This window comes from Echiichthys vipera (genome assembly GCF_963691815.1).
Source record: "Echiichthys vipera genome assembly, chromosome: 2".
Classification (NCBI taxonomy): Eukaryota; Metazoa; Chordata; class Actinopteri; order Perciformes; family Trachinidae; genus Echiichthys; species Echiichthys vipera.
The window spans coordinates 1,424,372-1,434,371 of record NC_139827.1 but is presented as its reverse complement, the minus strand read 5'-3'; the positions used below and the strand labels follow the sequence as shown (position 1 = coordinate 1,434,371).

Below are 10,000 nucleotides of genomic sequence, written 5' to 3'. Positions count from 1 at the left end.
AGCTAAAGTCGTAGTGTTTTCAGACTAAAGTCGTAGTATTTCGAGGCTAAAGTCGTAGTATTTTAGACTAAAGTCGTAGTATTTCGAGGCTAAAGTCGTAGTATTTTAGACTAAAGTCGTAGTATTTCGAGACTAAAAGTCGTAGTATTTTGAGCCCAAAAGTCGTAGTATTTTGAGACTAAAAGTCGTAGTATTTCGAGGCTAAAGTCGTAGTATTTTAGACTAAAGTCGTAGTATTTTGAGACTAAAAGTCGTAGTATTTTGAGACTAAAAGTCGTAGTATTTCGAGGCTAAAGTCGTAGTATTTTAGACTAAAGTCTTAGTATTTCGAGGCTAAAGTCGTAGTATTTTAGACTAAAGTCGTAGTATTTTGAGACTAAAAGTCTTAGTATTTTGAGACTAAAGTCGTAGTATTTTGAGCCCAAAGATCGTAGTATTTCGAGGCGTAAGTCGTAGTATTTTGAGACTAAACTCGTAGTACATTGAGTCTGATATTAGCTGAGACCTTTGAAGCACCGCTGCAGAGTGCAGCTCTAAAACAAACCCCCTTTAAAGTCCCGCGCAGCTTTTTTCTTTTTCTTCTTTTGGATTAAAACATAAATACCCGACCCTCGCTGACGTGACGCACGCCCGCGAGACCGGACTGTCCTGTTACTGAGATGCTGATGTTCATAGTCCAGCTGAAGTCCTCCGCTCCGTGTTGGGTGTTGGGCGTGCGGACGGCGGGCAGAAGCAGGAGCGTCTCAGTTGAACGCCTCCTTGTTGATCCACATGAGGGTCCGCGTCTCGTTGGGCTTGCACTCGTAGTCGATGCTGCTGAACTTGTTGCCAAACTGGCAGTGCTCCCTCTTGTAGTAGTTGTAGTATTTGGCCTGCCACACCGTCTCAAACGTGCCCGCTTTGTTGAACTGCAGAGGAAGAGAAAAACACGTCATTCTGCTCTTTGGTTTGCCCGTTAAACCCAAGCCCAGCCCACAGCGACTTCCTGTTTCCTGTCTGATCCAATCAGGGAGCTCCGTCAGCGTCAGTTCTCTGAGTGTCCACTAGGGGCAGGTTTCATAACAGAGCAGTTTCTCATTGAGCCCCATGTTAAACAGGCCGTTTACACAGCATCATTAAACCTGTTTAAGGACAAAAGAACATTCTAGTCTGTGTGTTTGGATCAGGTCTCCATGACAACACTGAGGGGGCGGGACTAGTTTGTATTTTATTGGAGGTTAAAGTGTATGAATAATTAGGGGCGTGGCCTCTTGATTGACAGCTAGCCTCTGGCCCTCACTTCTCCTCGGAGGTAAACGTCAGCCAGATGGACGTACGCCCCTCCCCCCAACGTCACATACATGCCCTTTTTTGGTCAGAGGAAATGAGGCGGAGTCAAAGTCTGACAAGATTGAGACTCCCGTAGGCGAGGACGACTGGATCAAGTTAGAGAACGGACCTCAACGGAGACGCTGCGTCTGTTTTTATACGGTCTGAGGATGAAACGCGTCACCGTCGCATCTCACCTCCATGCTGACTGAGACGGGCTGCCGGTCCCCGCTCTTGGTGTGCGGGACGCCCTCGGTGTCGTACTGAGCGTGGTAAACCACCGACTCCTCGTCCCTGGACTGCTGCTCCAGAGGGAAGGTGATGCCTCCGATGTTCATGTTGCTGTGAGGAAGAAGAGAACAGGAAGTAGTTTGGTGCTCAACAGTGATAGGACACACTTAAAGCTGCATTCTCTCTAATGTCCACTTAAAGCTGCATTCTCTCTAATGTCCACTTAAAGCTGCATTCTCTCTAATGTCCAGCAGGAGGAGACTCCACTTAAAGCTGCATTCTCTCTAATGTCCAGCAGGAGGAGACTCCACTTAAAGCTGCATTCTCTCTAATGTCCATCAGGAGGAGACTCCACTTAAAGCTGCATTCTCTCTAATGTCCAGCAGGAGGAGACTCCACTTAAAGCTGCATTCTCTCTAATGTCCAGCAGGAGGAGACTCCACTTAAAGCTGCATTCTCTCTAATGTCCAGCAGGAGGAGACTCCACTTAAAGCTGCATTCTCTCTAATGTCCAGCAGGAGGAGACTCCACTTAAAGCTGCATTCTCTCTAATGTCCAGCAGGAGGAGACTCCACTTAAAGCTGCATTCTCTCTAATGTCCAGCAGGAGGAGACTCCACTTAAAGCTGCATTCTCTCTAATGTCCAGCAGGAGGAGACTCCACTTAAAGCTGCATTCTCTCTAATGTCCAGCAGGAGGAGACTCCACTTAAAGCTGCATTCTCTCTAATGTCCAGCAGGAGGAGACTCCACTTAAAGCTGCATTCTCTCTACTGTCCAGCAGGAGGAGACTCCACTTAAAGCTGCATTCTCTCTAATGTCCAGCAGGGGGAGACTCCACTTAAAGCTGCATTCTCTCTAATGTCCAGCAGGAGGAGACTCCACTTAAAGCTGCATTCTCTCTAATGTCCAGCAGGAGGAGACTCCACTTAAAGCTGCATTCTCTCTAATGTCCAGCAGGAGGAGACTCCACTTAAAGAAAAAAAAGGGCTCATACAGCGCGTCCTCGCCACTGAAGAGGCACTTTAACACACATTTAGGCTCCTAGAGGACACTTTAGCACACGTTTAGGCTCCTAGAGGACACTTTAGCACACGTTTATGCTCCTAGAGGACACTTTAACACACGTTTATGCTCCTAGAGGACACTTTAACACACGTTTAGGCTCCTAGAGGACACTTTAGCACACGTTTTGGCTCCTAGAGGACACTTTAACACACGTTTATGCTCCTAGAGGACACTTTAACACACGTTTATGCTCCTAGAGGACACTTTAACACACATTTATGCTCCTACACTTTAACACACGTTTATGCTCCTAGAGGACACTTTAGCACACGTTTATGCTCCTAGAGGACGCTTTAGCACACGTTTAGGCTCCTAGAGGACACTTTAGCACACTTTAAGGCTCCTAGAGGACACTTTAGCACACGTTTATGCTCCTAGAGGACACTTTAGCACACGTTTATGCTCCTAGAGGACACTTTAACACACGGTTATGCTCCTAGAGGACACTTTAGCACACGTTCATGCTCCTAGAGGACACTTTAGCACACGTTTAGGCTCCTAGAGGACACTTTAGCACACGTTTAGGCTCCTAGAGGACGCTTTAGCACACTTTTAGGCTCCTAGAGAACACTTTAACACACGTTTATGCTCCTAGAGCACTTGTCCCCGGTCTCCCCTGTTGTGTCACTGTGGACCCGCGGACCCCGCCCTGCTCCATCAGACCTGATCCAGCCCAGAATCCTGGAGCAGAACTCCTCTCACATGATGATTTATTCAGGCGGACACCTGACGCTGCTGCTGCTGCTGCTGCTGCTGCTGCTGCTGCTGCTGCTGCTGCTGCTGCTGCTGCTGCTGCTGCTGCTGCTGCTGCTGCTGCGGGCCTGCAGGACGCACGGGGCCGACACACGCACGCACCTAACACGCACGCACCTCACATGCACGCACTTGACATGCACGCACCTCACATGCACGCACCTCACACGCAAGCACCTCACATGCACGCACCTCATTTCACTGTAATTACAGCGACGCATCCGTGACCTTTGTTATTAACGGGGGAGGAGGATGTGCGCATGCTCCGTGGCCTCCCGCTGCACACATCCAAATAAAACAAACACGGGTTTAAACGGGATTCTTCTTACGTGGCCTCGACGGTTCCGGGCTTCATCACCACCTCGATCTTGTACTTGGAGCCCGTGAGCAGCTTGATGGTCCGGTTCTGGCCGAAGCGGGTCCCGTCCACCTTGAAGAACACGGGCCCCTCGTTGGGCTGGATCCGCAGGGAGATGGAGATGTTGATGATCGGAGGGACGTCGTCCATGGTCCCGGTGTGTGCAGCTGTCCGGACAGAGGATGAGGAGGAGGAGGATGATGATGCGGTGGTGCTGAGGAGGGACCAGGGCTTCCGGTTACAGCTTTCAAAATAAAAGCCGAACCAAGACCCGCCCACTTTCCTGTCATTCAGCCAGTTTCTTGACCTGCTCCGTCTGTAAAGAGTCCTGAGATCACTTCTGTTAGGATTTGACACTGAAAATTAAATTTACAGTGAATTTTGAGACCAGAGCTGCAGGATTTTGTCCCTTTTTGTAAATGGAATAAATATTAAAAGTCATAAAAGTTCCAATAAACATTTAGAGAGTTAAAGGAAAAAAAAGACTCCACTGGAATATTTCTCTGAATTCTTATTTTTCTAATGTTTATTGGGAATAAAGGTAAAAAAAATTATCACATTATAAAGTCATGCTGGATATTTAACCCACTAATAACCACTGATATCTATTGTGCTTTTATTCTGAAACTTTGGAGTTCTGATTAAAGGTTCAGTCCTTTGATCTTTTCATTAAATTCATAAATAAAAGGCGTTTTTACCTGAAACTCAACAGTGGATTAAAGTCATTTATCATCATAATTCATATCAAACTTTAACCTTCAACATGATTTTGACTGAATCCAAATTAAGAAAATAAATGTTTGTGTCGCTGATAAATGACAAGTTTCTTTAAGGAAATGTAAAAATCTCATCTTCAGCCTCTGATCCTGGATCAGGTCTCGGGGGCAGCAGCTCCAGCCTCTGATCCTGGATCAGGTCTCAGGGGCAGCAGCTCCAGCCTCTGATCCTGGATCAGGTCTCAGGGGCAGCAGCTCCAGCCTCTGATCCTGGATCAGGTCTCAGGGGCAGCAGCTCCAGCCTCTGATCCTGGATCAGGTCTCAGGGGCAGCAGCTCCAGCCTCTGATCCTGGATCAGGTCTCAGGGGCAGCAGCTCCAGCAGGGGACCCCAAACTTCCCTTTCCCGGGCCACATTAACCAGCTCTAACTGGGGGATCCTGAGGCGTTCCCAGGCCAGTGTGGAGATCTAATCTCTCCACCTGGTCCTGGGTCTTCCCCGAGGCCTCCTCCCAGCTGGACGTGCCTGGAACACCTCCCTAGGGAGGCGCCCAGGGTTCATCCTTACCAGATGATCCTGAACCACCTCAACTGGCTCCTTTCAACACAAAGGAGCAGCGGCTCTACTCCGAGTTCCTCACGGATGCTGAACTTCTCCCCCTCTCTCTAAGGGAGACTCCAGACCCCCTCCTGAGGAAACACATTTCACACGCTTGGACCTGGACCTGGTTCTTTGGGTCCTGACCTGGACCTGGTTCTTTGGGTCCTGACCTGGACCTGGTTCTTTGGGTCATGAAAATGTAATAATACATAATTGAATGTCTTTGTTTGTATCTATTTCTGATTTATTTAGTTTTATTTGATTGTGTCTTTCAGTTTTCTCTCGTCCTGAGTTACTTCTGTTATTTCATCATAATTTAATATTTTAACGTTCATTAAAAGGAGAAACGACTGATTTTAGATTCACATTTTCTTCTTTGTCGAGTACGAAGCAGAAATGTTTTATAAATGTTTGTGTGATATTTGTGAGAATATGCAAATAAAGGAGTAAAAACACTTAGTGGAGTGGTGTCATGTTTGTGCATAAACAGCGTTAAAGATCATTAACACCAGACTCTGGATTCAACACAAGTCAGAACCTTTCAGAATAAAAGCGCAGCATTTTGAGAAAACGTCATATTTTAACAGTCAGTGGGCGGCAGCAGCTCAGTACGCAGGTGACTCGGCTGGGTACCGGAGGGTCGCCGTTCGAGTCCCTGTGTGGACCATGAAAGGAGAGATGCCAGTTCATCTCCCGGGCACTGCCGAGGTGCTGTTGAGCAAGGCACCGAACCCACAACCGCTCGGGACGCAGGTCACTGGCAGCCCCCTCGCTCTAACATCTCTCCATTAGTTGCATGTTTAAAGGTCCTGTCTGTGTGTGTGTGTGTGTGTGTGTGTGTGTGTGTGTGTGTGTGTGTGTGTGTGTGTGTGTGTGTGTGTGTGTGTGTGTGTGTGTGTGTGTGTGTGTGTGTGTGTGTGTGTGTGTGTGTGTGTGCGAAAAGTCTTTAGAATTTAGGGGGAAAGTCAAAAACTCAACATTTCAATATAAAACGAGGAATATTTTGAGGAAAAATTCATTCATTCATCTTCAGCCTCTTGTCCCTGTCGGGGTCGCGGGGGTCTGGAGCCGATCCCAGCGGACATCGGGCGTGAGGCGGGGTCCACCCTGGACAGGACGCCAGTCTATCACAGGACACATAGAGACGAACAGAGACAGACAACCATTCACACCTACGGGTGATTTAGAGTCATCAATGAACCCAACACCTGCACGTCTTTGGACTGTGGGAGGAAACCGGAGAACCCGGAGAAAACCCACGCAGACACGGGGACAACATGCAAACTCCACACAGAAGGACCCCAGCAGGGATTCTAACCAGGAACCCTCTCGCTGTGTGGTGACAGTGCTAATCACCACACCACCGTCTTTATTTTTAAATAAAAAATGAATAAAAAGGTGAAAGATGGGAACAAAGAAAGTGGAAAGACAGAAACGAGAACATTTTGAGACAAAAACAAGTAATATCTGTAGAAAAATGTGAGATTGTTGTAAAAACGCTTTCAGACTCTCTGAAGAAACACAAACGCTGACTTCTGTCGACAGAAACGGCGCCACACACACTTCAGGACATCAGCGTTTATTGCACCTCAGCTGTATTTACATTAGAGCGCTGCATCATTCATGTGTTTCCTGTTTCACTTCCATGATCCTTTCTTTCTTTAAAAAAAAGTACAAAAGAACGTTTATGTACAATAGTTTGTGTGTATTTGCGTCAAACCCCGCGCTGTAAAGTACGTTGGTTAAAGTGGGCGGGCGGTGCGCGGGTCATCTGTCGAGCTCCGCCTGCAGGATCTCCCCCCAGCTCTCTGCGTCCAGCGCCGTCATCCTCCGTCCCCTCAGCTCCTCGGCCGAGCTCACGTGGCTGAACCGCCCCCTCAGCCAGTCGCTCTTCACGCGGCTGCGGGTGTAGTTCTTCACCAGCGTCACCTGCGGAGACAGAGGACGCTTCAGCCTGCTCTCAGTCCACACCGCCTCTGTGCTACGCTCACAAATAAAAACACGGTCGAGTACGTCACTTAAAGCGCCCTCCCACTGTGCCTCCGTCCCGTGCCCCGTGCTTTAGGGTCCTTGTCCCCCCCTCCAGGCCCGTTTGTACTCACACTACCTGGGCCTCGGAGAATGCTTCTTGCTGCCTATACGTCATCACGCCGTAACACGTCACACGCATTGATGACGTCATGGCGATGCGTGGCTTTGTTTCCAGATCTTTCCGTAGACCTCGGAGTTTTTGTGCGTCTTGTCGACTGTTTTTGAATCTTTTCATCGACCAAATCTGCAGTAAACACTCCACCTCCGCATCACACCAACGTGAACCTTTCACCGCCATTGTTTGAAATGTCCGCGCATGGTCCCTCCTTCTTTTTTCTACGTCCCAACAGGCACACAGGAAATGACCTCAGAACCGCCGTAGGCCTCGTGCTCGTACACGTGCGCACGCTCGTGCTCGTACACGTGCAAACGTGCTTTACTAAAGCCCACCTCTCCCAAACGGGCCGTGGACGGCAAGCGTGCCGCTCCTAGACGTGGTACGGTTGCACTCACACTGGTCAAAGGAACCAGACTTTAGCCATGACACGTGCTGGGGCACGGGATGGAGGCACAGTGGGAGTGTAGTAGTAGAAGCTGCTTTCTATTTTCCATGCCGAATGTTCCCAACGCCTGTAGACGCTTTACAATAACTGGACTTCACACTTAATAAATAAACAAATAAATAAATGTGTAACTCGTAGCGATGCCCGTGTATATGAGGAGCTGTTACCCAAACCCTCACGTGTGTCTGCTGTGAGTTGTGCTGGAGTGGACCCACCTTCCAGGACAGCCCGTCCCTCCTGTCGCTGTCCACCTCCCTCTGACAGACGGCGTTGACCAGCAGACACTGCGTCCTCCACACCTGCTCGCTGCCCTCGATGATGCGGTGCCACAGCCTGCAGGTGCTGGAGGCGCTGCACAGGCTCTCCGCGTCCAGCTCGCCGAAGATCTTCACGCTCATTTCCGTCGGCAGCGTCTCGGCGAAGTTCCGCGGGGCGGGGCCGTCGCAGGCGGAGGTCGGGGAGGGTCTTCTCTTACGGAGGAGGAACACGGGGGGGTCACGCTGCATCGTCACTCAGAGCCTGTGGACGCAGAGACGAGGCGAGGAGAATACGGAGCGGGTAAAGTCACACGGCGTCAGTGAGAGACGTAAACTGATAAACAGACATTTACTGGAGTGTGGATACGGTTAAATAAGTGTAGACGTCTTCTTCCTAAAGTCTTTTTTAAAGAAAGCTAAAAACGTATCTCCTCACTTTAACCTTTAACTGCTCATTTTAACTCAATGTAAAATTATTTTATTATCTATTTTGAATCCTAATTTTCTTCTTTTGCAGAATAACTGAGTTTTTATCCATGTGAAGATGCTTTCTATGAATTTATATTCTTATTTTATTTTATCTCCAGGTCAAAAGATAATGAAGCATAATAAATGTAAGTTTAGTAAAAAATCATTAAATATATATTAATAAAAACAGGGCTTGTGATGCATGAGGAATTTTAGTCTTTATCATAAAAAAACATTTAAAAATAAATATATATTAATAAAAACAGGCCTTGTGATTAAGGAGGAATATTAGTATTGATTAATATATATATATATATATATATATGAATAAAATCTGACCTTCTGATGCATGAGGAATACTAAGCTTTATCATGCAAAAACATTAAAAAAATAATACAAATATATATATATTAATAAAAACAGGCCTTGTGATACATGAAGGATATTAGACTAACATATAAAACATTCTAAAAAATTAAAAATATTAATAAAAATGAGCCTTATGATACAGGAGGAAAATTAGTCTTTATCATATATTTGAAAAAAAATAAAATATATATTATTCTAAAACATTCCTTGTGATACATGAAAGATATTAGTGTTTATTATAAAAACCATTAAAAAAATAATAAAATATATATATTAATAAAAACAGGCCTTATGATTCAGGAGGAATATTAGTCTTTATCATAAAAAAAAATAATAAATATATATTAATAAAAACAGGCCTTATGATTCAGGAGGAATATTAGTCTATCATAAAAAAAAAAAATATATATATATTAATAAAAACAGGCCTTATGATTCAGGAGGAATATTAGTCTTTATCATAAAAAAAAATAATAAATATATATTAATAAAAACAGGCCTTATGATTCAGGAGGAATATTAGTCTTTATCATAAAAAAAATAATAAATATATATTAATAAAAACAGGCCTTATGATTCAGGAGGAATATTAGTCTATCATAAAAAAAAAAATATATATATATATTAATAAAAACAGGCCTTATGATTCAGGAGGAATATTAGTCTATCATAAAAAAAAAAATATATATATATATTAATAAAAACAGGCCTTATGATTCAGGAGGAATATTAGTCTATCATAAAAAAAAAATAATAAATATATATTAATAAAAACAGGCCTTACGACACATGAGGAACATTAGTGTTTATCATAAAAACATTAAAAAATAATAAAAAATATATATTTAAAATCAGGCCTTGTGATACATGAGGAATATTAGCCTTAACGTTGCACATTAGTTTGTCATAATTCAGTGAAATGTTTTAATGCAGATTATATTTTATTATTATTTTTATAGTGAAAAATCAAACGTTGAGCTGCGCGAGCCTCCTCTGCGCCCCGGTTAGCTGTTAGCATGTTTAGCTAACATTTACCGAAAAACCCTCGGTCCCGGCGCCGTTTCCCGGTCAAACACCTTTATTCTGTGACAGGCCGCCGCTGACAGAACGTGTCTGTTTAATTATTTAATCACTTTATGGTTTAAATGTCGGTTAAATCCGTGTTTTCTTACCTGCGCGTCCGTTTGACAGCTCACCGTTTAAATGTCCCAACGGCTGTTTACACACGGACGCGTCACGGTGTTTTTCAGCAACTGCGCATGCGTGGAAGGCTTCGCTGT

General features: G+C 45.2%; 2 protein-coding genes across 3 annotated transcripts in view; both read right to left on the bottom strand.

The window, feature by feature from the left end:
* Positions 1 to 743: 743 nt before the first annotated feature.
* cnrip1a (cannabinoid receptor interacting protein 1a) lies at positions 744 to 3,866 on the bottom strand (the record flags this gene model as incomplete). Its single annotated transcript, XM_083933028.1, has 3 exons — positions 744 to 908; positions 1,506 to 1,650; positions 3,688 to 3,866. 3 exons carry the CDS (start codon positions 3,864 to 3,866, stop codon positions 744 to 746), a joined length of 489 nt encoding a protein of 162 aa, XP_083789154.1.
* A 2,756-nt stretch (positions 3,867 to 6,622) lies between these two features.
* Positions 6,623 to 10,000, bottom strand: part of fbxo48 (F-box protein 48) — a 6,389-nt gene continuing 3,011 nt past the window's right edge. The window contains exons 1-3 of one of the 2 annotated variants that reach the window (XM_083933048.1): positions 9,893 to 9,951; positions 7,842 to 8,145; positions 6,623 to 6,961 (exon numbers count right to left, since the gene is read on the bottom strand). In XM_083933048.1, the coding sequence (XP_083789174.1) occupies positions 6,800 to 6,961; positions 7,842 to 8,132 (453 nt within the window). In that variant the 5' untranslated portion in view covers positions 8,133 to 8,145; positions 9,893 to 9,951 and the 3' untranslated portion in view covers positions 6,623 to 6,799. Of the gene's footprint in view, positions 6,962 to 7,841; positions 8,146 to 9,892; positions 9,952 to 10,000 lie in introns of those variants that run through there. The other variant, XM_083933049.1, reaches the window with a different exon arrangement.